This window comes from Rhinopithecus bieti, unplaced genomic scaffold, assembly GCF_001698545.2.
Source record: "Rhinopithecus bieti isolate Rb0 unplaced genomic scaffold, ASM169854v2 scaffold_16234, whole genome shotgun sequence".
NCBI lineage: Eukaryota > Metazoa > Chordata > Mammalia > Primates > Cercopithecidae > Rhinopithecus > Rhinopithecus bieti.
The window spans coordinates 2,551,649-2,577,934 of record NW_016808946.1 but is presented as its reverse complement, the minus strand read 5'-3'; the positions used below and the strand labels follow the sequence as shown (position 1 = coordinate 2,577,934).

At 50.7% G+C, this 26,286-nt stretch overlaps 2 protein-coding genes and 1 pseudogene across 12 annotated transcripts in view; 1 reads left to right on the top strand and 2 right to left on the bottom strand.

The window, feature by feature from the left end:
• Positions 1-4,559, bottom strand: part of MIIP (migration and invasion inhibitory protein) — a 14,335-nt gene extending 9,776 nt beyond the window's left edge. For all 7 annotated transcript variants that reach the window (XM_017887956.1, XM_017887954.1, XM_017887955.1 and 4 more), the window contains exons 1-4: positions 4,271-4,559; positions 2,280-2,475; positions 1,681-2,025; positions 1,208-1,292 (exon numbers count right to left, since the gene is read on the bottom strand). In XM_017887956.1, coding sequence (XP_017743445.1) covers positions 1,208-1,292; positions 1,681-2,025; positions 2,280-2,393 — 544 coding nt within the window. In that variant the 5' untranslated portion in view covers positions 2,394-2,475; positions 4,271-4,559. The remainder of the gene's footprint in view (positions 1-1,207; positions 1,293-1,680; positions 2,026-2,279; positions 2,476-4,270) is intronic.
• Positions 4,560-6,270: 1,711 nt separating this feature from the next.
• Positions 6,271-7,568, top strand: LOC108539354 (inositol monophosphatase 1-like; annotated as a pseudogene).
• A 4,274-nt stretch (positions 7,569-11,842) lies between these two features.
• Positions 11,843-26,286, bottom strand: part of MFN2 (mitofusin 2) — a 31,402-nt gene continuing 16,958 nt past the window's right edge. For 3 of the 5 annotated variants that reach the window (XM_017887950.1, XM_017887952.1, XM_017887953.1), the window contains 13 exons: positions 25,677-25,785; positions 25,461-25,568; positions 23,331-23,484; positions 23,048-23,115; positions 22,781-22,902; positions 20,439-20,565; positions 19,946-20,050; positions 19,629-19,731; positions 18,631-18,851; positions 17,882-18,037; positions 16,904-17,100; positions 15,619-15,753; positions 12,162-13,834 (listed from right to left, as the gene is read on the bottom strand). In XM_017887950.1, coding sequence (XP_017743439.1) covers positions 13,765-13,834; positions 15,619-15,753; positions 16,904-17,100; positions 17,882-18,037; positions 18,631-18,851; positions 19,629-19,731; positions 19,946-20,050; positions 20,439-20,565; positions 22,781-22,902; positions 23,048-23,115; positions 23,331-23,484; positions 25,461-25,568; positions 25,677-25,785 — 1,675 coding nt within the window. In that variant the 3' untranslated portion in view covers positions 12,162-13,764. Of the gene's footprint in view, positions 13,835-15,618; positions 15,754-16,903; positions 17,101-17,881; positions 18,038-18,630; positions 18,852-19,628; positions 19,732-19,945; positions 20,051-20,438; positions 20,566-22,780; positions 22,903-23,047; positions 23,116-23,330; positions 23,485-25,460; positions 25,569-25,676; positions 25,786-26,286 lie in introns of all 5 variants that reach the window. The other 2 variants (XM_017887949.1, XM_017887951.1) reach the window with 2 other exon arrangements.

Here is a 26,286-nt window from a genome sequence, read left to right as displayed (position 1 = left end):
ATTACAGGCGTGAGCCACTGTGCCTGGCCTGTCTTCGCTTAAAAAGCGGAAAAAAAAAAAAAGGCCGGGCATGGTGGCTCACATCTGTAATCCAGCACTTTGGAAGGCTGAGGCGGGCAGATCACCTGAGGTCAGGAGTTCAAGAGCAGCCTGGCCAACATGGTAAAACCCCATCTCTATTAAAATACAAAATGAGCTGGGCGTGGTGGCACACACCTGTAATCCCAGCTACTTGGGACGCTGAGGCAGGAGAATCGCTTGAACCTGGGAGGCAGAGATTGCAGTGAGCCAAGATCACACCATTGCACTCCAGCCTGGGCGACAATAGTAAAACTCTGTCTCAAAATAAATAAATAAATAAATAAATTAATTAATAGGCCAGTCCAGTGGCTCACGCCTGTAATCCCAGCACTTTGGGAGGCCGAGGTGGGCGGATCATGAGGTTAGGAGGCCAAGGCGGGCAGATCACGAGGTCAGGAGATGAGACCATCCTGGCTAACACGGTCAAACCCCGTCTCTACTAAAAAAAATACAAAAAAATTAGCCAGGCATGGGGTTGGGCGCCTGTAGTCCCAGCTACTTGGGAGGCTGAGGCAGGAGAATGGCATGAACCCGGGAGGCAGAGCTTGCAGTGAGCTGAGATCGCGTCATTGCACTCCAGCCTGGGTGACAGAGTGAGACTCTGTCTCAAAAATAAATAAATAAATAAATAAACAAATAAATAATCAAACAAAACAAAAAAAAACAAAAAAAAAGAACGTGGCTGTGGGGAGCAGTGGCTCTCTCCTGTAATCCCAGCACTTTGGGATTCCAACGTAGGTGGATATCTTAAGCTCTGTAGTTTCAGACCAGCCTGGCCAACATGGGGAAACCCCATCTCTACTAAAAATACAAAAAATTAGCGCGGCGTGGTGGTGCTCGCCTGTAATCCCAGCTATTCGGGAGGCCGAGGGACGAGAATCACTTGAACCTGGGAGGTGGAGGTTGCTGTGAGCCAACATCACACTACTGCACTCCAGCCTGGGTGACAGAGTAAGACTCCGTCTCAAAAAAAAAAAAAAACTGGGTGCTCCCCAAGGAGGATGGCATCGTCGTCAGAGAAACAAGCAACAGCACCGGGTGGAGGCTGAGATAGGAGCATGGAGGAGCCCAGGCCTCCATCTCCCACTTCCAGGCCAAGTGTGTACCGGCCAGCAACAGGCCTTACCTGCAATCCAGTCATAGCCCAGGTATGGCCTAAGGCGCCAGCTCCTCTCAGGAACTGCAGACTCCTCGGAGAAGGTCACCCTGGGCTGGGGAGGGAAGCACAGAGGGGCAAGGACTAAGCCAGGAGGCCTGGCCCAGAGGAAGCCGCAGCTCGAGGAACAGAGAGACTGTGTCTCAACTTACACCCTGACTTGGAGCCCAGGGCTCAGCCAAGGGCACAAGAGCAAGAAGGGAAATGTCTGACCCCACTTTATGTGTGGCTGTGAACAAAGCCTGGCCTCTTCTCAAAAAGTGCTGAGAAACTCACAGCTACCGCTTAGCAAGCATTTAGGCTGAGCCAAACCCAACTCACAGTATCTCCCAGAAGCCTCTTGTTCTGCAAGGGAGGCTGCCCACACGCACATGTGTCAGATAGGGAAACTGAGGCCCAAGGAAGCTCCTCCCATCAGCAGATGTCCCGCTCTCCCACATTACCTTGGACAGCTTGCTCTGTTGAGCCAGGATGGACCTTGGGGCCTGTGCTTCCTGGGGTCCTGGATCACCTAGCCCCACTGAGGGCTCTGGGTCCCTCAGGCTTGAGGTGCCCAGCGAGGGTGCTGAGTGGGGTCTCGGTTGGCCCAGGAACTCCTGGTGCTGGCATTTGGCAGGTGGGAGAGAGGCCACCCCCGATCTGACCACATCACGGGGGTCCCCTCGGCAGGCATCTGGTGAGCTCCACACAGGGCACCGGCCCCGTGGCCAGGAGGTGCTCAAGGAAGTTGAGGACGTCTCTGGGGTCAATGGAGTCTCTGAGTTGTAGCTGCTGGATTCCAGGCTTGACTGGAGAGAGGGGCCGGGTCACCCAGGGAGTGGCTGCCAGAACATACCCACGGGGCCTACGCCAGGTACCAAGGCCTGTGTCCTCATCCTGCTCTAGCCTCAGTAGTGACCAAGGCCAGTCTCTTCCCTCCCCAGCCCTCAATGTCCCATCATCAGTAAAATGGGTGTGTTGAACAAGATGAGCCCAGAAGCCTGGATGCTGGCCTGAAAGTCAGGTAGCCACTTCCTCTGGGGTTCCCAAGGCAGGCACGTACCTCTGAGGCTGCCCTGGTCACTGACCGCCGCACAGCATCCTGCCCCACCCACAGCTGCCTCAGGAGCTCCAGGTTGAGCAGCCGCAGCTGCGCCAGGTCCTCAGCCTCCACCATCCTGGGCCTCCTGCAGCAGGTGTCACTTGCCCCTGGGCCACAGGATGTCCTCAGGGCTGGGTTCCAGCCCCAGCTCTTCTACCTGAAGTCACGAGAGCAGGACACGGGGCTCAGTAGGGTGCCCTGTGGTGCCAGAGACCCCCATTTGACACTCTTTAACTGTACTGCCTAAGGCAAGTTATTTAACTTCTCTGTGCCTCAGTCTCCTCATCTGCTGGAAGACAACAGTACCTACCTCATACGATTGTTGTTAGAATTAAAGAAAGCATATTAAGCCTGGGCAACATTTGTAGAAACATTCTTTTTCTACAAAAAAAAAAAAATTTTTTTTTAATTAGCTAGCCGTAGTGGCACTCATCTGTGGCCCCAGCTACTCGAGGATCGCTTTAGCCCAGAAAGCCCAGGCTGCAGTGAGCCATGGTCGCATCACTGTAAAAAAAAAACAAAAACAAAAATACAAAAAACAGGCCAAGTGGCTCACATCTGTAATCCGAGCACTTTGAAAGGCTGAGGCAGAAGATCACTTGAGGTCAGGAGTTTGAGGCAAGCCTAGCCAACATGGTGAGAGACCCTGTCGCTACTAAAAATACAAAAATTAGCCGGGCGTGGTGACGCACGCCTGTAATCCCAGCTACTCGGGAGGCTGAGGCAGGAGAATCACCTGAACCTGGGAAGCGGAGGTTGCGGTGAGCTGAGATCGCGCCACTGCACTCCAGCCTGGGTGAGGGGGTGAGACTCCATCTCAAAAACAACAACAACAACAATAAAACAATTAGCCAGGCATGGTGGTGGGCGCCTGTAAGCTCAGCTACTCAGGAGGCTGCTGAGGCAGGAGAATTGCTTGAACCTGGGAGGCAGAGGTTGCAGTGAGCAGAGATCACACTATTGCACTCCAGCCTGGGTGAGAGCAAGACTGACACACACAAAATACAAAAAACAAGGTACTTAGCACAGTGCTTACTTAATACAGTGCTTACAGTGGTACATAGTAAGCATTCAATAAACGTCTATTATTACCAAAATGGCAAGGGCATGCGTCCTTTCTTTTTTTCTGGGCTCACTGTAGCCTCCACCTCCTGGGCAGTGGTTTGGACAACTTTGCTTTATAACTGGTGAACCCAATACAAACCAGGCTTCAAAAGGGATTCTTCCTCCTTTCCTGCCCTCCCTTCCTCCTTCACTTTCTTTTTACAAATGAAGAAACCAAAGCTCAGAGAAGTTAAGCAATTTGCCTCAAGTTACACAGCTAGCAAGAGGCAAGAACCAAATTTGACTCCAGGGTAGATGAGTTCAGGTTTCCTGGAAAGCCTTTCCCTGGAAGTGTGGGGGAGCCTGGGAAAACTCCGCCTCCTCCTCCCAGCCCTTGCCCCCACCTCCAAGTATCCTCAGGATCGGGTGCAAGGTCTGGAGCAGAAAGAAGCCTACTACCCTGGGACCCTCCCACACGTATATGACCCCACAGGGCTGGGGGGCACGGAGATGCAGTCAAGGGGGGCCAACTGCTTGATTCGCAGGACTAAGATCCCGGCCCCCACCCCTAACTGACCAAGTAGCTCTGGGCCACACCCCCTGTATCAGAGGGTCGTCGTTTTCGCACGGGGTCAAAGGGCACAGCTGGCCTTGCCTTCCCCTGACCCCGGTCGCGCTTTGGAAAGGGAAACGCTGAGCAGAGGCACCGGGAAAGCGACGCTCCAGAAACACCAGGGCCGCAGAAGTAACAGAGGCCAAGCGGGCGGACGCCGAGGCGGGACCCCGGCAGAGGCAGACGCAGCCTCCCCTTCTTTTCCACTGCAGCCCCTGAGCCCCTCGCGGGAATGCACGTGGAGCCTCCTGCAGAGCCCTTCCGCTCCACCTCAGTGCCGCCTCCCCGCACTCACCCGGCAGAATCCTCCGCTCTGCCGCCGCCCGGGGTCGGGTGAGGGGCGCCGCCGCCGCCGCCGCCCGGGGTCAGGTGAGGGGCAGGGCCAGGACGCCTAGCGAGCGTTACTCCGCGATCCGAAGCGGCAGTTTCAACATGGGGGCGGGACCAAGAGCGGAACTGCACAACCGGTTGGTCAATTTTCGAGGCCAGTCCGGAAGTCGATTCCTGGAAGGGGGCGGGCCCCGGAAGGGCGGGCTCCGATTGGTCAGCTGCGGGACTGGGATACGCGTTCAGGAGCTGCAGTTTCCGTCAGGCTCGGTGGCCTAGGCTCCGCGCAGGCCGCAGTCTGGAGCTGCGGGGTAGGTCTGGCAGGCGGCGGGCGACTCATTGCATTGTACTCATCGTTTCATAATTTTTGTTTTGTTTTGGAGACGGAGTCTCGCTCTGTTGCCCAGGCTGGAGTGCAGTGGCGCGATCTCCGCTCACCACAATCTCTGCCTCCCGGGTTCAAACGATTCTCCTACCTCAGCCTCCCGAGTAGGTGGGACTACACGCTTTTTTTTTTCTTTAAGTAGAGACAGGGTTTCACTGTGTTGGCCAGGCTGGTCTCGAACTCATGACCTCGTGATCCGCCCGCCTCGGCCTCCCAAAGTGCTGGGATTACAGGCATGAGTCACCGCGTCCAGCCTGCTTTATACTTTCATTCAGGTTTTTAGTGAGTGCCTGCTTTGTGCCAGAAGATAAGGACTATACAGTAAACAAGAAAATGTAGTATTGGGGCCGGGTGCGGTTGCTCACGCCTGCAAACCTAAAAATACCAAAATTAACCGGGCGAGACCGGGCGCGGTGGTTCACGCCTGTAATCCCTGCACTTTGGGAGGCCGAGGCGGGCGGATCACGAGGTCAGGAGATGGAGACCATCCTGGCTAACACAGTGAAACCCGATCTCTACTAAATATACAAAAAATTAGCCGGGCGTGGTGATGGGCGCCTGTAGTCCCAGCTACTTGGGAGGCTGAGATGGGAGGATCACCTGAGCCAAAAAGGCTGAGGCTGCAGTGAGCTGAGATTGCACCACTGCACTCCAGCCTGACTGACAAAGAGAGAGACCCTGTCTCAATAAATAAATAAATTAAAAAAGAAAGTATAGTATTGGCGTCCAGATAGACGAATAGATCAATGCAGCAGAATAAAGAGTTCCGATATGTGAGCAATTAATTTTTGACAAAAATGAAAGCGCAATTCAGTGGAGAAAGGATAATGCCTTCGGCCCAGAGCAGTGGCCCAAGCCTGTAATCTCAGCGCTTTGGGAGGCCGAGGTGGGTGGATGGCTTGAGATAAGGAGTTACAGACCAGCGACACCCAGCGCCCCCCCGCAAAAAATGTATTTTATCAATAATGTGTGTGGAAACTTGGAAAAACAAGAAAAGATGGTGTCTTCAACAAATGTTGCAGGTATAATTGGATATCCACATACTCATCCAAACAAAACAAAAAAAACCCATATGCAAAAATTAACCTAGAATGGATCATAGCTCTAGTTGTGAACCTAAACTAGAAAACTTAGAAAAACTGGGGTCGGGCGTGGTGGCACATGCCTGTAATCCCAGCACTTTGGGAGGCCAAGGTGGGTGGATCACCTGAGGTCAGGAGTTCAAGACCAGCCTGGGCAACATGGCGCAACCCCGTCTCTACTAAAAATACAAAAATTGGCCAGGCACAGTGGCTCACGCCTGTAATCCCAGCACTTTGGGAGGCCAAGGCAGGCGGATCACCTGAGGTTGGGAGCTCAAGACCAGCCTGACCAACATGGAGAAACCCATCTCTAATAAAAATACAAAATTAGTCGGGCATGGTGGCACATACCTGTAATCCCAGCTACTCGGGAGGCTGAGGCAGGAGAATCGCTTGAACCCAGGAGGTGGAGGTTGTGGTGAGCCGAGATCACACCATTGCACTCCAGTATGGGCAACAAGAGGGAAACTCTGTCTGAAATTAAAACAAACAAACAAAAAAACAGAATGAAAAGAAGATAGGTAGCCCCTCTACCTCCGGAAGAGCCGAGAGTGATAACACCAGGCACCGAACTAGCAGGAACCCCTCCGACTCAAGAAGATGGCTGATCCTTGGCAGGAATGCATGGATTATGCAGTAACTCTAGCAAGATGAGCTGGAGAGGTAGTTTGTGATGCTCTAAAAAATGAAATCAGGCTGGGCGCCGTGGCTCACGCCTGTAATCCCAGCACTTTGGGAGACCGAGGCGGGTGGATCACGAGGTCAGGAGATCGAGACCATCCTGGCTAACACGGTGAAACTCCGTCTCTACTAAAAATACAAAAAACAATTAGCCAGGCGTGGTGGCTGGCACCTGTAGTCCCAGCTACTTGGGAGACTGAGGCAGGAGAATGGCGTGAACCCAGGAGGCAGAGCTTGCAGTGATCCGAGACTGCACCACTGCACTGCAGCCTGAGCGACAGAGCAAGGGTCCATCTCGAAAAAAAAGAAATGAAATGAAGGTTATACCGAAAGATTCTCCAGTTGATTTGGTAACTGCTATGGACCAAAAAGTTGAAGAAATGCTTCTCTCTTCCATAAAAGAAAAGTATCCATCTCAGTTTCATTGGTGAGGAATCTGTGGCAGTGGGGAGAAAAGTGCCTTAACTAACAACCCCACATGGATCATTGACCCTATTGATGGAACAACTAACTTTGTACATAGATTTCCTTTTGTAGCTGTTTCAATCGGCTTTGCTGTAAATATAAAAATATAATTTGGAGTTGTATACAGTTATGCGGGAGATAAGATGTACACTTTCAGGAAAGAAAAAGGTGCCTTTTGTAATGGTCAAAAACTACACGTTTCACAAGAAGAAGATATTACCAAACCACTCTTGGTGACTGAATTGGGCTCTTCCAGAACACCAGAGACTGTAAGAATTGTTCTTTCTAATATGGAAAAGTTTTTTTGCATTCCTGTTCATGGGATCCGGAGTGTTGGAACGGCAGCTGTTTGCCTTGTGGCAACTGGAGGAGCAGATGCATATTATGCAATGGGAATTCACTGCTGGGCTCTTGCAGGAGGTAGCATTATTGTTACTGAAGCTGGTGGCATGCTAATGGATGTTACAGGTGGATCATTTGATTTGAGGTCACTAAGAGTAATTGCTGCAAATAATATTAACAGAAAGGATAGCCAAAGAAATTCAGATAGTACCTTTGCAATGAGACGATGAAGATTAATTACAGCAGCCTCATAGTCAATTCCGGTTGTTTTTCCCCAGATTTGCTGACTCGCCGATGGATATGTGTTTTGGAAGTATGATATGCTTGGTTTTAATTCTCTTTGTCCAGATTAAAAATTTGGAACTTGTTCCATTTTTAGAAAAAAATAAATGAAAAGACAAACCACAAGATTGGAGAAAATATTTGCAAATGATGTATCAAAGAATTTATATCCAGATTACATAAAAAGCTGTCAAAACTCATAAAACAGCCCAATTTTTAAAATGCGCAAAATAATTGAACAGACATTTCAGCAAAGGAAAATACAGATGACAAGCACATAAAAAGATGCCGAACATCATAAAAACTGAGGCTTGCCAGAGACTCCATACAGCATCCTTATCCACCACGAATGCCTCTAGTTCTAGCTTCCATCCCAGTCTGCCTAAGTTTTCTCCTGCTCTGGGATCCATTCACTAGGCCTTTCTAAGTTTTCTCCTGCTCTGGGATCCATTCACTAGGCAAATGTAAATTAAATCCACAATGAGATACCACTACATATCGATTTATATATCTAAAGTGATGGTGTGTAAAGTTAAAGATTCACTGTAGGCCAGGCACAATGTCTCACACCTGTAATCCTAGCACTTTGGGAGGCTGAAGCGGGTGGATCATTTGAGGTCAGGAATTCGAAACCAGCCTGGCTAACATGGTGAAACCCTGTCTCTATTAAAAATACAAAAAAATTAGCCAGGCATGGTGGCAAGCGCCTGTAATCCCAGCTACTGAGAGGCTGAGGCAGGAGAATGGTTTGAACCTGGGAGGCAGAGGTTGCAGTGAGCCACGATTGCACCACGGCACTCCAGCCTGGGTGACAGAGTACTCCAGCCTGGGTGACAAGAGTAAGACTGTCTCAAAACAAAACAAAACAAAAAAAAAACCGTGTATAATATATATCTATATAATAATATATATATATATATACTATATATGAACCCACGTGCATTACTAGCGGGAATATAAAACAGTATAACCACTTCGCAAAATCTGTAGAAGTTAAACATAAATTTACTATATGGCCCAAGTCCAGCCTGAGATATCTACCTGCAAAAAATGAAAACATCTGCCTACACAGAGATTTGAACACTAATGTTCCTAGCAGAAATACAATGTTGTCTAAAAGATCACCAAGATGGCTAAATAGTAGAAAGGAGCACTTTCTTGTTGATACTTGTTTGCAAACCAGGAAGAGACGGTCTGCAGCGTGCACCAAAGGTGCTCTCTTCCAAGAGAGAAAGGACAGGTTGGGTTTTATGCCTCACAGGGCCCGTATTCATACATATTTAGCAAGTTTGAGAGAAAAGCTGTATACATATTTATGAGAAGAGGTGAGCTCATGTGCAATGGCTAAATAGTTTGTTCACAGCTTCTGTAAGCTGGCTGAAACTAGCTTAAGTTCTGCAGTTGCTTATCAGAAAAGAATGTTTGTTAGCTGGGTGTGGTGGCTCATGCTTGTAGCTCCAGCACTCTGGGAGGCTGAGGCGGGAGGATCACTTGAGCTTGGGAATTCGAGGTCAGCCTGGGCAACACAGTGAGATCCCATCTCTCTTTTTTTTTTTTGAGACAGCATCTCCCTGTTGCCCAGGTTGGAGTGCATTGATGCCATCTCAGCTCACTGCAGCCTCCACCTCCTGTGTTCAAGTGATCCTCCTACCTCAGACTCTGGAGTAGCTAGGACTACCAGTGCACACCATCATGCTGGGCTCATTTTTGTATTTTTGCAGAGACAGGGTTTTGCCAGATTGCCCAGGCTGGTCTCAAACTCATGAACTCAAGCGATCCTCTCGCCTCAGCCTCCCAAAGTGCTGGGATTACAGGCATGAGGCACCATGCCCAGCCAACATACATTCTCTATTTTAAAAATTAAATTAAATTTTAAAAAGAAAAAGAATGTTTGTGTCCAGGCATGGTGGCTCACGCCTATAATCACAGCACTTTGGGGAGCCTAGATGTGAGGATCAGTTGAGATCAGGAGTTCGAAACCAGCCTGGGTAACATAGTGAGACCCCCCTCGTCTCTACAAAAAACAAAAAAATTATCTGGGCATGGGCGGCGCACACTTTTAATCCCAGCTATTCGGGAGGCTAAGGTGAGAGGATCACTTGAGCCTGGGAGGTCAAGGCTGCAGTGAGCCATGACAGAGCCACTGCACTCCAGCCAACAAAAATCTATCTCAAAAAAAAAATGTTTGTAAGAACCAGTCCTCTATGTAATCAGACGCATAAGGGTTTGGTTTGTAAATCAAGACTTGGGATAATTCTCTGATGACTCCTGATGTTAGGGAGTTTTGCGAATATGTTGTTTTTCTTTGTAATTGAAAAAGGTTATTAATCAGTGAGTGAGATTTCTGTTGTTGTTTTGAGAGGGAGCCTCCCTCTGTTGCCCAGGCTAGAGTGCAATTGCGCGATCTCGGCTCACTGCAACCTCCATCTCCCAGGTTTAAGCAATTCTCCTGCCTCAGCCTCCCTAGCAGCTGGGATTACAGGTGCACGCCAACAAGCCTGGCTAATTTTTGTATTTTTAGTAGAGATGGGGTTTCACCATGTTGGCCAGGCTAGTCTTTAATTCCTGACCTTGTGATCCGCCCACCTCGGCCTCCCAAAAGTGCTGAGATTACAGGTATCAGCCACCATGCCCAGCTCGAGGAAGATTTTTATCCACCTTAGTTACTGCTATATTCCCAATGCCTAGAACCATGCTTAGCCCAGAGTAGGTGCACAAATATTTTGCTGAAATAATGAACTTCCTCATTTGAGGAAATTAGGGAAAACAGACCATTGGATTTTGAGATTAGGGCTCATGCATATGAATGTCTGACACATGCTAAACTCAAAAAAAAAGTTGGCTGTTCTTATCTCAAGCCTAAAAGTCCCACTAAGAGACAGGAAACCATCCACTTGAGGACCCAGTGAACAACTTAGCTGACATCTGCGAGGAGGGCCCTGCTTCTGAAGCCATGTATGAGCCAGATGCTCTGAGAGAGCTGCCTGGGCTGTCACTCCAGTGCTTGGGACACAGTGATACATTCCTGACTACCTACTTTTTGTGATTAAATGGGGACATTGTTACCAGAGGGTTAAAACTTCCAGCCTCTCAGATTCCCCAGTGGACAGATGAGGTAGTCAGAGAAAGCACAGGAATGAGGCGAGCCTTGACTGGGAATAACTAAGCAGCATTTGCATAAGGCAAGAAGACCTTTTTTCCAACTATGGCTCATCACCCAGGATGATGGTGGTGTGAACAATTTAGTGGGTTGTACGTAACATCTTGTTGATGACAGAAACTACTTGTTTCGTGGATTGCAAAAAAAAAAAAAAAAAGATGATTCATTTTTTTTGTTACCTAAGAAAGTCTTTGGCTGCTGCCTTGAAACAGCCACAGGATGGCAAGGATAGGCGGGGCCAAGGCAGGAGCAGGAACCTGGATCCGGGCTGATGGTTTTGATGGAGGCGAGGAACTGGGCAGGGTTAATAGACTTGGAAGACAGCAGGTGATAGATTAGGTGCAGCACGTGTGACTGCAGACTCATGGGTGATGCCCCAAGTGTGTGGCCTGGGAATCTGGAAGGATGAGGTTGCTATCAGCTGAGCTGTGGCCTCTGTGGGAGAGCAGGGCGGCCACTGGGCGGCAACCAGAGCCGAGAGGACAGCTGTAGGGGTGGGGAAACTGACTAGCCACCCCCGTATCTACTCCTGTGGACTCTTAAACAAAAGAAAAAGGCCGGGCATGATGGCTCATGCCTGTAATCCCAGCACTTTGGGAGGCCAAGGCGGGTAGATCACAAGGTCAGGAGTTCCAGACCAGCACGGCCAAGATGGTGAAACCCCATCTCTACTAAAATACCAAAATTAGCCGGGTGTGGTGGCAGGCGCCTGTAATCCCAGCCACTTGGGAAGCTGAGGCAGAGAACTGCCTGAACCCAGGAGGCGGAGACTGCAGTGAGCTGAGATCATGCCACTGCACTCTAGCCTGGGCGACAGAGCGTGACTCCATCTCAAAAAAAAAAAAAAAGAAAAGAATGGTCGCAACCAAATTCTCAGAAGGCAAAGCAGGATGGAACAGTGAGTCATTTACTTTTTAAGTGAAAAAATGGTCTGGAGTTACAGAGAAATCTATAAAGAAATCAGTCTCGATTTCCTGATCCTTAAAGATCAGTTACACCATTTGTTCTTTTGAGAGTATCAAACTCCTTCCAAGAATAAGGAGCCACATTATAGTGGGAACTATAGTTTTGGTCACTTCAGAACACAGCTGGCCATGTCAAAGAGGAGTTTGTACAAGAACCCGAAAAGATGGAGATCTCACAAAGGATTTCCAACTAGGTTTTATTTTAGTTTCCAATATTATGAGAATGATACAGGAGTAACTCAGGCAAATACATCACCTTAAATACATCAGAGAAAACTCACTGTGTCAGCACGTCTTGTGCTCCAGCAAATGAACGTAAAAACAGAACAATGTCAGCAGCATTACGTGCCTTTGGCCAGACTTCTTTCAGAAAGGGTCTCTCCCTCAGTGGTCTTAATTTAATTTTACTTATTGAAGAAGCTCAAAATTTCATTCATTCCCCAGGGGCTACATTGAAAAAAAATTCATGTTTATGCTAAATAATTTTTTTTTTCCCCCAAAAAGAGCACAAAATCCACTGGAATTGTGTGACACTGATTTTCCCTGACATGCTGTGAGGTGGCCCCTATCCATTCAGGCCCGGCACACACCGGGAACACCCACCCACAGCACATCCACCTGGCAGAGTCCATCACTTTGCCCCACACAACAGGACAGACTGAGGGTTTTAAGTACAAGCAGGTATGTGAACAGGACATCACCTGTGATGTGGCCACCAACCAGTGCACAGAGGCCACCAACTAATTTCCTCAAAGATGAGTGATGGCTGGGCTGCTGGGCCCCCGCCCTGTGGGCTGCTTTTTGGGAGAGGTGTTGCTTATTTCTAGGAAGTGATCCAACTTGTGCCACACAGGATTTGTCACCCAAACTGCTTTTCTCACACAGTCAACACCTTGGTGACAGGCATCTGCCCCCACTTCAACGAGCAACAATCCCAAAACTCAACATCAGCATAAGGATAAGGGGGTCAGTCGACGTTTCTGGGGATCAGGGAGGGTAGAAGGATGGGCACTGGATTTTCCACTTTGTCCCCTGGCCAACTGCAGTCACTGGTGCAGGAAATTTAGTCCAGGGCACTTGGGGCAAGGTTGGGGGGTGGGGTGGAAACATGTCTCTTAAAGAGCACAACAGGGATGCAATCAAGCCTAGTGGGTGGGGGCTCTCAGACCCATGAGCCCCTTGAGAACGAGGTCAAGTGGACGGCCCATTCTCCAGCTGTCTTGTGTGGGGCCCACACTCCTCAGCCAGCTACCAAGGTCCCCACCTTCCACCATCCTTCCTTCTACTACATCCTTCAACCACCTAGACCAAGCCATCTTCCAAAACACATCCACACAAAACAGGCCTGCACAAGTCCAGGACTGACACTAAAGCAGGGGGCACAATAATGAGAGGCAAGTCCCTCCTTGTCCCAGTGACTGCCACCTGCTCTGCCAGCTCCCCATACATCCAACAGCCCTCTCCTCTGAGCTACGCCCACTCCTCCAGCTGCCTCGGCCACAGCACAGGGCCCACCTCAGCCTAAGCCCAGGGGTAACTGAGCCTCAACACCAAGACGTGTCTGAGAGGCTCTGCAAATGGGATAAAGCACTGAGCCAACAGGCGAGATGAACACAAGCCACAGTCCTTCTGGGATAGACTCTCTGGGAAGAAACTCCAATCATCCCTTACACATGTAGGTGTGCTGGGCTGCAAGGAGGGCAGGTGCGCACAGGCTGGAGAAAGGTGGGGGTGTCTGCGTAATACCCTCAAAGGCTTCCATGAGGCGTTGTGCAATGCTGAGATCCCAAGGCCTTAGCAAGCACTCAGATGAACCCAAGAAAGCTGGAAAAAACCTCAACTTAACTCCTTGGTACCATGCTGTCCATAGCTGTCATTGAAAGTGTCCTTTAGGGGTATGAGCCAGATCTTCCTGCAACAGCAGGCAAAGGAGGGGGAAAATAACTAGTGCTGGAGGGCTCAAAATGGTACGAGACTGGGTGCTTCATTCTCTTGGCGGTGGCCAGGGGCAGGAGCCACACGTGCCCCTGGGGGAGCCCACACGGTACTCAGGGCTGGCAGCACCGCCCCTCTCCACGCAGGCTCCGCCTCAGGTGCCCACTATCTGCTGGGCTGCAGGTACTGGTGTGTGAACATGTTGAGCTCACTGTCCAACCAACCGGCTTTATTCCTGCAAAGAAATGTTTCTTTAGTAACCATGACAGCTGATGACAGGCAGTATTAGGACTACCCACCAGGCACCATCCTAAGGACACTTGACACACACCCTTACGTAATCCTCCAACAATCGTATTTATTCCTGTTTCACAGATGGGGACAAGGAGGCCCAGAGGGGTTAAATAACTTCCCAAGGCCACATGGTTAATAAGCCAGGGAGCTGCAAGACAGGCTTTTCTGATTCTCAAGACCTGTGTTTGCTTCACCAGGACCACGTGCAAGTCTCTGAGCTGTCAGGAACTCAGTTTCCCTGCCTGCCAAGGAAGGGGTTGAGGTGCTGACAGGAGACCCTTTCCAGGTTCAACCATGTCACTGTGGCTGACAAGCAGCAGTTCCCCCCCCCCCACCACATTCCCCCTTTTTGAGAGTCCCCAGAGGGCAAGCAGTGTGTCCCTAGGAAGCAGCTGTCCCCAGGTGGGGGTGGGGCGGGGGGGCACATCCGCACAGTCAAGGGCAGGGAAAACCCACTGAGCTGGTGACAATTGGAGCTGACACCCTCTGATGCATCTCCCCTCTGGCTCTGCCACCCTGCAGGCTCTGACGTCAGGGGTGAAGGCAGGAAGTGGAGGGTCCCCATGTACTGATGTTATCACGGGCTGGGCAGGCCGAGGACTTCTGCAGGGTCCCCGTGTGCTGATGCTATCATGAGCTGGGCAGGCCAAGGATTTTTGCAGGGCACTTTTACATTCAGTCGTGCAGCTGTGTCATGAAATCTTACTCCCATTTTACAGATGAAAATAATGAGACATAGCAGAATTAAGAGCTTGAGCCAAACATGAGTGGTTGGAGAGAACCCAGGACTCCAGATTCATCAGACTGATGCTCTTTCCAGCAAACTGTTAATGAAAGCTCCACAGAGACTCCCTGGAGATCTGAGTTCCAATCCCAGTTCTGCGAGTCCCCAGCCAAGTAACCAGCTTCTCTGTGGACAAACGGGGGGCTATGCCCTCTTCATGGGTCCAAAGAGCGGCAGGTGTAAGGAGAATCAGAGTGCAGGGGCTGCTGGAGCCAAGTACACCTGGGCTCCCCTCCTAGCCTGGCCATTTTCTGAGATGCCAGACAAGTTCCCCAATTTTTCTACGTAGAAAATGGAGGGATAGGGAAGACCGAGTGAAATAGTACACGTAAAGCACTGTAGGCCCTGAGGTTCGGCACAGGGCGCTGTGAACTGCAGTCTCGCAGTACTGTGATGCCATCATGCCTTCAGCTGCAAGTGCCTTGAAAGCAGTGACGCTGTGTCTTGTTGAGCCTCCAGCACCAGCACCATCTGGCCCCCGTGAGGTACATGGTACACATCATTTTTTTTTTTTTTTGAGAGAGTTTTGCTCTTGTCGCCCTAGCTAGAGTGCAATGGCGCAATCTCTGCTCGCTGCAACCTCCACCTCCCGGGTTCAAGCCATTCTCCTGCTTCAGCCTCCCAAGTGGCTGGGATTATAGGCACACGCCACCACGCCCAGCCAATTTTTGCATTTTTAGTAGACACAGGGTTTCACCATGTTGGCCAGGCTGGTCTCAGACTCCTGACCTTAGGTGATCTACCTGCCTCGGCCTCCCAAAGTGCTGGGATTACAGGTGTTGGCCACTGTGCCTGGCCCACGGTACACATCTAACACAAATAAATTAAATCCCCACCAGAGCAGTTTGTGCCCACACCCAAGACACAAGCCCAGCAGCTGAGCCCCAGTGTGCCTGTGCTGCACCCTGGAACCCTCCTTTGGCCACCCAGGCCAGCCTCACCTGAGCAGCTTTGCTTTGCTCTGAAGTGAGTCAAGAACCTCAATTTTCTTGTTCATGGTGGCAATTTCCTGCTCCAGGTTCTCTCGGGTGATGTCAACTTGCTGGCACAGATGAGCAAAGGTCCCAGACAGTTCCCTGGGGAGGACAGAGAAGGGATCAGTTGGGGTGTGTGGAGCAAGATGGCACTGGTGGCTTAACCCACCCAGAGTGGAAAGCAGCTGGCCCCGTCGATATCCCTGCCAGCAGCTCTGCCCTGAGCCAGCCCTGGTTTGGCAGAATCTCCTACATCCTGCTGAGGCTGTGAATAATCATAACCAAACACACTTGGCATCACCACGGCCTGAGAAGCAACAGCACGCAGAGATCCTGACTCTGCTGCTCATCAGCCGAGTAGCAGGGAACACGTGACTGTTTTTCAAATCTCAGTTTCTTCAATTTGAAAAAGGAGATGCCTATAAAACAACATTAACCTCAAAGAATCAGAGAAATACATAAATTAGATGCAAAATGTCTAGAGCAAAGGGTCTGCCACACACAACCAAAAAAAGGAAGCCAGCATATTCGTGCAGACCACCGCAGATTAAGCAATAGATTCCCACCTGACCTAAGATGTGCACGAAGATCAGGCTGGGTTCAAAACTTCAAAGCTACATCCACAGCCCAAGCTCTTCAAGGCAACCTCTAAAACTCATACTAGGAATATTTCTTTTTTTTTTTGAGGCAGAGTCTCGCTCTGTCGCCCGGAGTGGAGTGCAGTGGCCGGATCTCAGCTCACTGCAAGCTCCGCCTCCTGGGTTTACGCCATTCTCCTGCCTCAGCCTCCCGAGTAGCTGGGACTACAGGCGCCCGCCACCTCGCCCGGCTAGCTTTTGTATTTTCAGTAGAGACGGGGTTTCACTGTGTTAGCCAGGATGGTCTCGATCTCCTGACCTCGTGATCCGCCCGTCTCGGCCTCCCAAAGTGCTGGGATTACAGGCTTGAGCCACCACGCCCGGCCAAGGCAACCTCTAAAACTCATACTAGGAATATTTCTTGCCTTCCCATTTCTTCCTCACCAAGGGGCCCAGAGGCCTACCCAGTCCCAGCCCAAGACAAAAAGTGTCCCTGGGAGACCCCTCTCCCCATCACTGGCCTCAAAGCTGGCCCTGCACACCTGAAGGCCCAGGGTCTATGATGCTCAGGACCCAGTGGCTTCCAGGCCAGGTTGGAAGAGAGATGGGGAAGGGAGATGGGGCTGACCCTGCCTAAAGGAAGTCTCCTGCTGGGCTCCGATGGGGCCACTCACTGCTGGACTTGGTGGCTGCAGTTGGAGCCAGTATAGCTGATGACGAGCTGCAGCTTCTCACTGGCATGCTCCACAAACTGGCGCTTGAAGGCCCTCTCCTTGGCCTTGGTGGTCCAGGTCAGACGCTCATAGACGTAGAGGAGGCCATAGAGCCCAAAGGAGAGGGCAATGAGCCGCCAGCCCACTGCCTTCCACACCTGCAGAGCACATGGTCAGGCTGGAGGACAGCCTCTCCGTGGCCCACCCTCCTTTAGGGTCCATCACTACCAGGGCCGTCTGAAGGGCCCCAGACAACGAGCCCTCATGTTTCTACTCTTTTTTTTTTTTTTTTTTTTTTTTTTTTTTTTTTTTTTTTTTTTTTTTTTTTTGTGAGACGGAGTTGGCTCCTGTCACCCAGGCCCCTGCCAGTGGCGGTGGGCCGGATCTCAGGCCTCACTGCAAAGCTACGCGCCCCAAGGTTCCAACGGCCCATTCTCCCTGCCTCCGCCTCCAAAAAAGGTAGCCTGGGAGCTAGCAGGTCCCCGCGTCGAAGCGCTCCGTCAACCCGGCTAGTTTTTTGTATTCTTTAGTAGAGACGGGAGTTTCACGCGTATTAGCCAGGAATGGTCTCGATCTCCTGCTGGGTGATCCGCCCGTCCGGCTCCATGTGGGCTGGGATTACAGGCCTTGAGGGCCCCGCGAGAGAGCTCCGGCCAGAGCCCTCCATGTTCCTACCTCCTTAAGTTCAGTTCCTCTCTATGTCTCCTTTGATCCCACTGAGGCCAGAAAGACTGGGACCATCTCCAGAGGGAAGTGAGGGAAACTTGGTGAGGGAGTAAGCGCTCCCCATGCCATCACAGTGAAGAGTCACTGAGAGGAGAAAGTATAGAGTAGACTGTAGAGTGTGGCCCAACGCAGGGGCCACCACGGGAACCCAGCCCTCAGGCCCCACCCACCTGCCCTCCACCCCCACCTTCCCAAGCTGAACTGGTCACTGACCACTCCTCCAACAACAAGAATGCCCATGGAGGTCCTGGATGTCAGGGAGGCCAGGCCGGTAACCATGGAAACCATGAACTCCTCCTGGGTGAGCGAGCCCTGTGGCAGGGGGGGCATGCTGGGGTTGGCTGGCGTCAGAGGGATAGGACGCTGAACCTTAGGAGAGAAAAGATGAGAGGGGTGAGAGGGACGTGGTGAGTCTTTGATTCACGTGAACTCTCAGTGTCACCCTAGTCTGGGGAACAGGGACATAGAGTGGCTCTTCAATTTCCAAAAGGCAAAAAGAGGACAACTAGCTTCAGATGTAGCAGAGACCCTCAGGTGAACACCACAGGATGTGCACAATGTGAGCAGGAGTCATCCTGGCCCGCCTGGCAGCTTCCCCGAGCGTGGGATGTGTACAGAGGGCAGTACGTGTGACAACTCAAGTGGTTTAGAGATGAATGTTTTTAAAATCTGAACTTTAAAATAGTTGTATGTAGGTGGTTATTTTTAAAGTCATCTATTTTAATAGTTACATACTTTAATATGTATTAGAGAAAAATACTAGCATCTGTCATTTCACAAATATCACTGCTTAGAACAAATCAGCTCAATCAGCAGCAAAAATTCTGACTGTGGTGTACTGTGTGGTGGGGCACACCACCACAGCTGCTGACCTTTACCCCGTTTCAGAATGGTTCCTGTGTCTGGAGGCGGGGTACAGACTGACCCCCCACGATGCCCCTGAGGTGAGGAGCTTTGCTTGCCTGGTCATTGTAGCCCATCAAGGCCCGACGGCTGTTCTTGGGGCCCAGGAACCTATTCACCAGCATGGTCCATCCGAGAGAGAAATGGAACTCAATGTCTTCCTGAAAGTCAGCACACAGCTTGTCACAGTTCAGGTCATAGTTGAGGGAGAAGCACTGGCGCGGGACCAGCATATCTATCTGACTCCGCACAGACACGGGAAGGAGGGGTTTCAAGCCATCTATCGGGGGAGAAAAGGAGGAAAAGCTTATCAGCTCAGCCCTGCACCACAGCAGCACCAAGCCTTGGAGATGGCTCCACCAGCTACTGCCAGGCACGCTGAACAGCTTTGCCTGGGAACCACAACCCGGTCAAGTTGGCCCATGAGACTGAGCATGCCTCACTTGAGGCCAGCTCCCCCAGGGAAGTGTGGACCCAGATGCCATACTGCTAACACTTCTGCCTCACATAGACTTATAGGAGCAGGCCCAATTCTCAGCCTAGGATAGACCCATGTAGTAGCACAAGATGGGCTCCCCAACCCTGTGTACAGAATGAGTTCACAAGGCCAGGCCCCGTGGCTCATGCCTGTAATCCCAGCACTTTGGGAGGCCAAGGTAGATAGATCACTTGAGGTCAGGAATTTGAGACCAGCCTGGCCAACATGGCAAAACCCCATCTCTACTAAAAATACAAAAACATTAGCCAGGCGTGGTGGTCATGCCTGTAGTCCCAGCTACTCGGGAGGCTGAAGCAAGAATCGCTTGAACCTAGGTGGCGGAGGCGGCCGTGAGTCAAGATCATGCCACTGCACTCCAGCCTGGGTTACAGAATGAGACTCTGTCTCAAAAACCAAACAAGAATGAGTTCACAACATGTACCCAGAACCTGAAGGTAGTGAGTTGAATCATCATGAAAAGTGACAGATAAGGAAAGTCTTGATTTCTTTAGCTTGGCCTCTGTATCTGATCTTTGGGCAGCCCAGGCCACAGCTCCCCAGTTCCCTATGGGCACTGACCTATCATGTCCTGCTGCATGGTCTGCAGGGAGTTGGTGATGGCCGTGGAGCAGCGGTCGGACATGTTTCGGCCCAGTCCTTCCTCTATGTGGCGGTGCAGTTCCTGCCACCAGAAGAGGAAGGTTAAGAGAAGAAGCACGTCCATCAAAATTCCCTTCAGGCCACATCCACCAGGTGACCCCAGAAAGCTGACGGAAGCCTGGGCCTTGTCTCTGTGGCTTCCACTTTCACTGCTGGGGGGCCCTGACCCAGACCAGTAGGGGCTGAATCACTTTTGGGGGCCTCCTGCCAAGAGGACCTGTTGCTCCATGACTCACATTCTTATAAACTTTGAGGACTACTGGAGAAGGGTGGAAGTCCATCTGGTAATCATCCACCAGCACAGAGAGGCGCCTGATCTCCTCGGCCATCGCAGTTGACACCTACAGCAAAAGGAAGCACACTGTTAAGTATCAAGGAAGACCAAAGTTCAGTCCTGCAGCACCAGGAGAGATCCCAGCAGACGGCCTATCTTTCCTCTCAACCCAGCAGCCTCCTCAGCTCCTCTATGGAGTTAAAGCCTCTGAGGTGAGAGGGCCTGGGAAACTGGCTGACCAAACGCTCACGTGATCTGTGGAGGTCCAGAGGAAGGGGAACATGCCCTGCATCACACAACCCAACAACGGAACCCAAAGGGAAGCTCTGTATTCTTGAAGCAGGGCCACAACTTCCTTCTGGAAGGCTGGGAAGTCCCTAAGAGGAGGTCTGCTTTCTTCTGGACTCTACTCGGTAGTCCAAATCTCCCCAGAATGCTTCCTCCTCATTTCTCACCTGCCTCTCCACTTCCTCCGTAATCTGCTTAATTCGCAGCTTATAGTCTTGAGCCAAGAGCTCCAGCTGTTTGTCAATAAATTTCAGTCGGTCTTGCCGCTCTTCACGCATTTCCTCGCAGTAAACCCTGAAAGCAGAGAACTGGTGAGAAATCCATGTTCCTGTCTGACTAAGCAGAGGAGCAAGAGGGGATACCAGAAAGTCCAGGCCGCCTCGCCCGCTCTCTTGCCTGGCAGGGCTGCACATACACACCCAGGGGCGTGAGCTTTCCCCTTCCCAGGTAAGAAGGGAGCCCCACAGCCAACCATGCACTCCTCAGTCTTCCATGTGGGACAGGCGGTGGGGACAGAGCAGGGAGGGCGTTGTAAGGGGGTTTAAACAAATTCTGCCAATTAACATAGGGAAGAAAGCTCAACCTCACTAGTAATCACAGAAATGAATTTTTTTTTTTTTTTTTTTGAGATGGGAGTTTCACTCTTGTTGCCCAGGCTGGAGTGCAACGGCGCGATCTCCGCTCACTGCAACCTCCGCCTCCCGGGTTCAAGCAATTCTCCTGCTTCAGCCTCCTGAGTAGCTGGGATTACAGGCATGTGCCACCACGCCCAGCTAATTTTGTAATTTTAGCAGAGACAGAGTTTCTCCATGTTGGTCAGGCTGGTCTTGAACTTCTGACCTCAGGTGATCCGTCCGCCTTGGCCTCCCACAGTGTTGGGATTACAGGCGTGAGCCACCATGCCCAGTCGGAAATGAAATTTTTAAAGGCACAATTTTCTACCAAGGCCTGGCAAAAATGACCAGGCCTGAAGTTCTGGTGAGAGCTGAGGAAATGGAAGGCCTATGGACAGTACTGGTCATGCAACGAATGGGTACGGCTGTTCTGGAGAGCAATCAAGTAAAACTGACTAAAACTGGAAACACGTGTACCCTAAAACAGAATTGCCACACCCCTAGGAATTCACCCCAGGAAGACTCTTACAAAGGTGCACAAGGGGACACGCGAACACATGTCCACTGCAGTAAGGTTTCCAATAGCAAAAAAGAAATCTAAAATTCCCTTCACAGGAAAATAAGGCATATTCACAACGGAATATACTACAGCAGTTCCTATTCATAAACTCAAACTACACATACTAATAAGGATAAAGGGAAAAACGACATTGAGTAGAAAGTAAAGCCAGGTACAGTGACAGTGTGATGCCACATCTGTACGTCTGAAGCATGTAAAAACCTGACATATTCTTCAGCATTTATGTAAAAGTACTGTTTGAATGGGTGATAGAACAATGTAAACTCATGATTATGGTGCCTCTGGGCAGAGTGACACTGGGACAAGTGCAAAAGAATCAAAAGGGAACTTAACTTTTTAAAATTTTAACTTAATATAAACAATTGAGGCCCGGTGCGGTGGCTCACACCTGTAATCCCAGCACTTTGGGAGGCCAAGGTAGGTGGATCACAAGGTCAACAGACCATTCCGGCTAACACGGTGAAACCCCGTCTCTCCTAAAAAAATACAAAAAATTAGCTGGGCGTGGTGGTGGGCACCTGCAGTCCCAGCTACTCGGGAGGTTGAGGCAGGAGAATGGCGTGAATCTGGGAGGCAGAGCTTGCAGTGAGCCAAGATCGTGCTATTGCACTCCAGCCTGGGCGACAGAGCGAGACTCCGTCTCAAAAATAAATAAATAAACAAAATAAACAATTGAGAAAGTCAATTCTGTGTGATAGAAGCAAGGTGTTTTCATATTATTCTTTAGTGACAGGGTCTCACTCTGTTGCCCAGGCTGGAGTGCAATGGTGCAATCACAGCTCACTGGAACCTTGAACTCCTGGGCTCAAGTGATCCTCCTGCCTCAGCCTCCCAAAGTAGCTGGAACTACAGGTGTGCGGCCACCACGCCCAGCTGATTTTTAAAATTTTTGTAGAGATGGGGTCTTACTATGTTATCTGGGCTGGACTCAAAACTCCTGGCCTCAAGCAGTCCTCCTGCCTTGGTCTCTCAAAGTGTTAAGATCACAGGTGTGAGCCACTGCTCCTGGCTGGAATGTTGTTTTTTAAAATGTGTTCAGGCTCTGAGATGGCTGCAGAGCTCAGCAGGGCATGGGTCAAGGCCTCCAACACAGGGACTCGTGCTGCACAGACTAGGTGGGGTGATGAAGCACCCAGCCGCCCTCCTCACCAGGCTGTCTATGTGGCTCTAACATGGTCTGGTGGCCAGGGAAAGGGCCCTGGATGGGAGCCCAGAGACTCAGCCCTGCCATCAAGGCGTGTCGTAACTGCCCAAGGCAGGAGGACTACCTCATCTCGGCAGCCCTCTCCACCTATCTGCAGTCTTGGACTCTTACTGCTGCTCCCGAGCCGCCACGTGCAGCGAGTCCATGATGAGTCGAACCGCCTCTGCAATCTGCTTGGCCCGGACCGTGTGCTGCTCAAACTTGGTCTTCACTGCAGACTGGGAGATGCACTCCTGGAACACACAAAGGCACGGAGGGCGGTGGGAGCCACCAGGGGCCTACAGCCAAGGGCCAGACTCTGGCTTTCACTGCCAGGGACACAGCCAGTGGGAGCTGGGGAGGCACAGAATCACCATATACCAGAATCAAAGGACTCACCTCAAACCTCCTCTCAAAATTCTGAAACTCAAACATCCTCACTTGAAAGCCTTCTGCGAGAGCGCCCCCTGGGAGAATTGTACTGCATTAGCCCAGAAACAACTTGGCAGCAGAGGAAAACAATGAAATCCCCAGAAACCAAGCCACTGGCTGAAGAGTAAGAGCCTCTCACTCTGCTCTTCTCAGCAGCCCTTTCTCAGAAGGATTTTCTACTGACAGACTCAGCATGAGACAAAACGTCTCAAACATCAGGGAAAAGAAGGACATCTGTTCTCATCATTACCTCCTTCGGGCATGCCCTGGGCTTTCTGAATCCTGGCGTTGAGCACCTCCTTAGCAGACACAAAGAAGATGCGGTCCCCGGCCTGGGATCGATCCACCACACCCAGCTCATCCACTAGGAAGCTGGTACAACGCTCCATGTGCTGCCGCCGCACCTGGAGCCCAAACAAATGTGTCCAGAGTGGGTGCAGGTGGCCCCACAGCCCCCACCTGCCTCTTTCATTAAAAGAATAGGTCATAAGAGGCTGGGCACGGTGGCTCACGCCTGTAATCCCAGCACTTTGGGAGGCCACAGCAGGTGGATCATTGAGGTCAGGAGTTCAAGACCAGCCTGGCCAACATGGTGAAACCCTGTCTCTACTAAAAACACAAAAAAATCAGCCACACATGGTGGCGGGCGCCTGTAACCCCAGCTACTCAGGAGGCTGAGGCAGGAGAATCGCTTGAACTTGGAGACGGAGGTTGCAGTGAGCCAAAATAGCGCCACTGCACTCCAGCCTGGGCAACAGAGTGAGAAAAAAAAGAACAGGCAATATATTCACATGGCTCAACAGCCAAAGGCACAAACACATACACAGCACAATGTCTCCCACTATTCTGCTCTCTAACCACCAAGTTTCCCAGACCAATGTGTGGGGGTTACTTGGTGTAGAGCCTGCCAAAGATATTTTATGCATATACAAGCAGAAATGCTTAAACGTGCCCTAGACTGCCTCTTGTTAAGCTTATATAGTGCCTCACTTTTGTGCCCTGGAAGGACAGGAGCCCTGGGGTCAAGAAACCTAAATCTGGGAGCTATACTCTGACAAGCCGTGTCCTCCTGGGGCATTGTTTACAAAAAGAGTGGGCATCACTAGAAAATCCCTCCTGGCTCTGACACCTGGGGTTCTACTGATAAAATGTGACAACAGCTTCTTGTAGACACCTACCATGTGTCAGGTGTTTTTGACAGATTTCATCCTCTCAATAAGTCTATTTATCACACTGGTGAGGAAATTGGATTTACCAGAAGGGTCAAGGGATCTGCCAAAGTCACACTGCCTGCCTAGTGTCAGTCAGAATTTGGACTCTGGGCCGGGCACAGTGGCTCATGCCTGTAATCCTGGCACTTTGGGAGGCCAAGGCGGGCGGATTATCTAAGGTCAGGAGTTCGAGACCAGCCTGGCCAACATGGTGAAATCCCATCTCTATTAAAAATACAAACATTAGCCAGGCGTGATGGCAGATGCCTGTAATCCCAGCTACTCGGGAGGCTGAGGCAGGAGAATTGCTTGAACCCAGGAGGTGGAGGTTGCAGTGAGCCGAGATTGTGCCATTGCACTCCAGCCTGGGTGAGCAAAACTCCATCTCAAAAAAAAAAAAGATTTTGGACTCCGGCCTATTGACTGCAACTGCATGTTTTATCATCCCATATTATCAATCTTATTACCCTTTATTTTTTTGGAGATAGCGTTGTACTATGTTACCCAGGGTGGTTTCAAATTCCTGGTCTCAAGGGATCCTCTCTCAGCCTATAGGTGTGCACCACCATGTCCAGTTTGTCTTTCATTTCACATATTTAGAGTTGTGAGGCCAGGTGCGGTGGCTCATGCCTGTAATCCCAGAACTTTGGGGGGCTGAGGCGGGTGGATCGCTTGAGCTGTGGAGTTCAAAACCAGAGTGGGCAACATGGCAAAACCCCGCCTCTACCAAAAATACAAAAATTAGGCAGCCTCATAACCCAGTCTCTAAATAAATAAGTAAACAGCTAAGAGTTGTGAGTCACCAGTTAGAATCAGTATTCTCCATTCCTCTTTCCAGCCTCTTTCACAGAGGCCTCCTTAGAGCTGAGCCTGTTCCATACTAATTCCTCAGAAACCAAACTGAGCACTGGCCCCGAAGATGCACTAATGCTGCAGGGATCCTTTTTAAGCATAGGGGAGAGTGGCTTGAAGAGAGGGTGCGTCCAGCAAAGTGGATGGCAGGGGGGAAAAGCCACCAGAAGATACCATAGAAGAGTATTTGGAGAATTATTTGGCAATAAAGTTAATTCAGGGAAGTCACTAGATCCAGGAGGGCATGAAGTGGCCCTAGTGGCAGGCAGTGCTCCCTCAGGGTGGCATTCCCCAAACTGCCAAACAGAGGCACTAACCTCCTCCATGTACTCAGGCTCTGAGGCGGATGCATCCCAGCGGTTGTTCAGGATGAAGATGTTCGGCCGGGAGAGACGCTCACTCACCTTGTGGAAGAAGTGCTTTTCCTAGACAAAGGGTAAGACCTCGATGGAACAGGAGCCTGACAGCCAAGGGCCCATCAGCTGCCTGCCCAGGGGGTGTGGGAGCTTGGGAGAAGGCAGAGGAGGAGTTACCGTCTGCATCAGGGTGGACTCTGAGTTGGCCACCAGCACAAACACATCAGCATCCAGGCAAAACTTGTCAATCCAGCTGTCCAGCTCTGTGGTGACATCAATACCAGGGCTAAAGGTGACAGGAGTAAACCAAATCATCAGGCAGAGCAGGAGCCCTATTCTTCCTGCTGAGAACAGACCTGGGACTTGTGAGGCAGGCAGGTCATGGAGGAGAAAGCCAGCGATGGGAGAGAAATCAGGACCGGCCCTCATTAACCGATTTTTACTTTCCATTTCCTAGCCTTCCAGATTGCCTGGAAATGAGTGTTTTGGTTTTTTTGTTTTTTGTTTTTTTGAGACGGAGTCTCGCTCAGTCGCCCAGGCTGGAGTGCAGCAGCGCGATCTTGGCTCACTGCAAGCTCCGCCTCCCGGGTTCATACCATTCTCCTGCCTCAGCCTCCCAAGTAGCTGGGACTACAGGTGCCCACCACCACACCAGGCTAATTTTTTGCATTTTTAGTAGAGACGGGGTTTCACCACGTTAGCCAGGATGGTCTCGATCTCCTGACCTCGTGACCCCGTCTCTATTAAAAATACAAAAATTGGCCGGGCGCGGTGGCTCAAGCCTGTA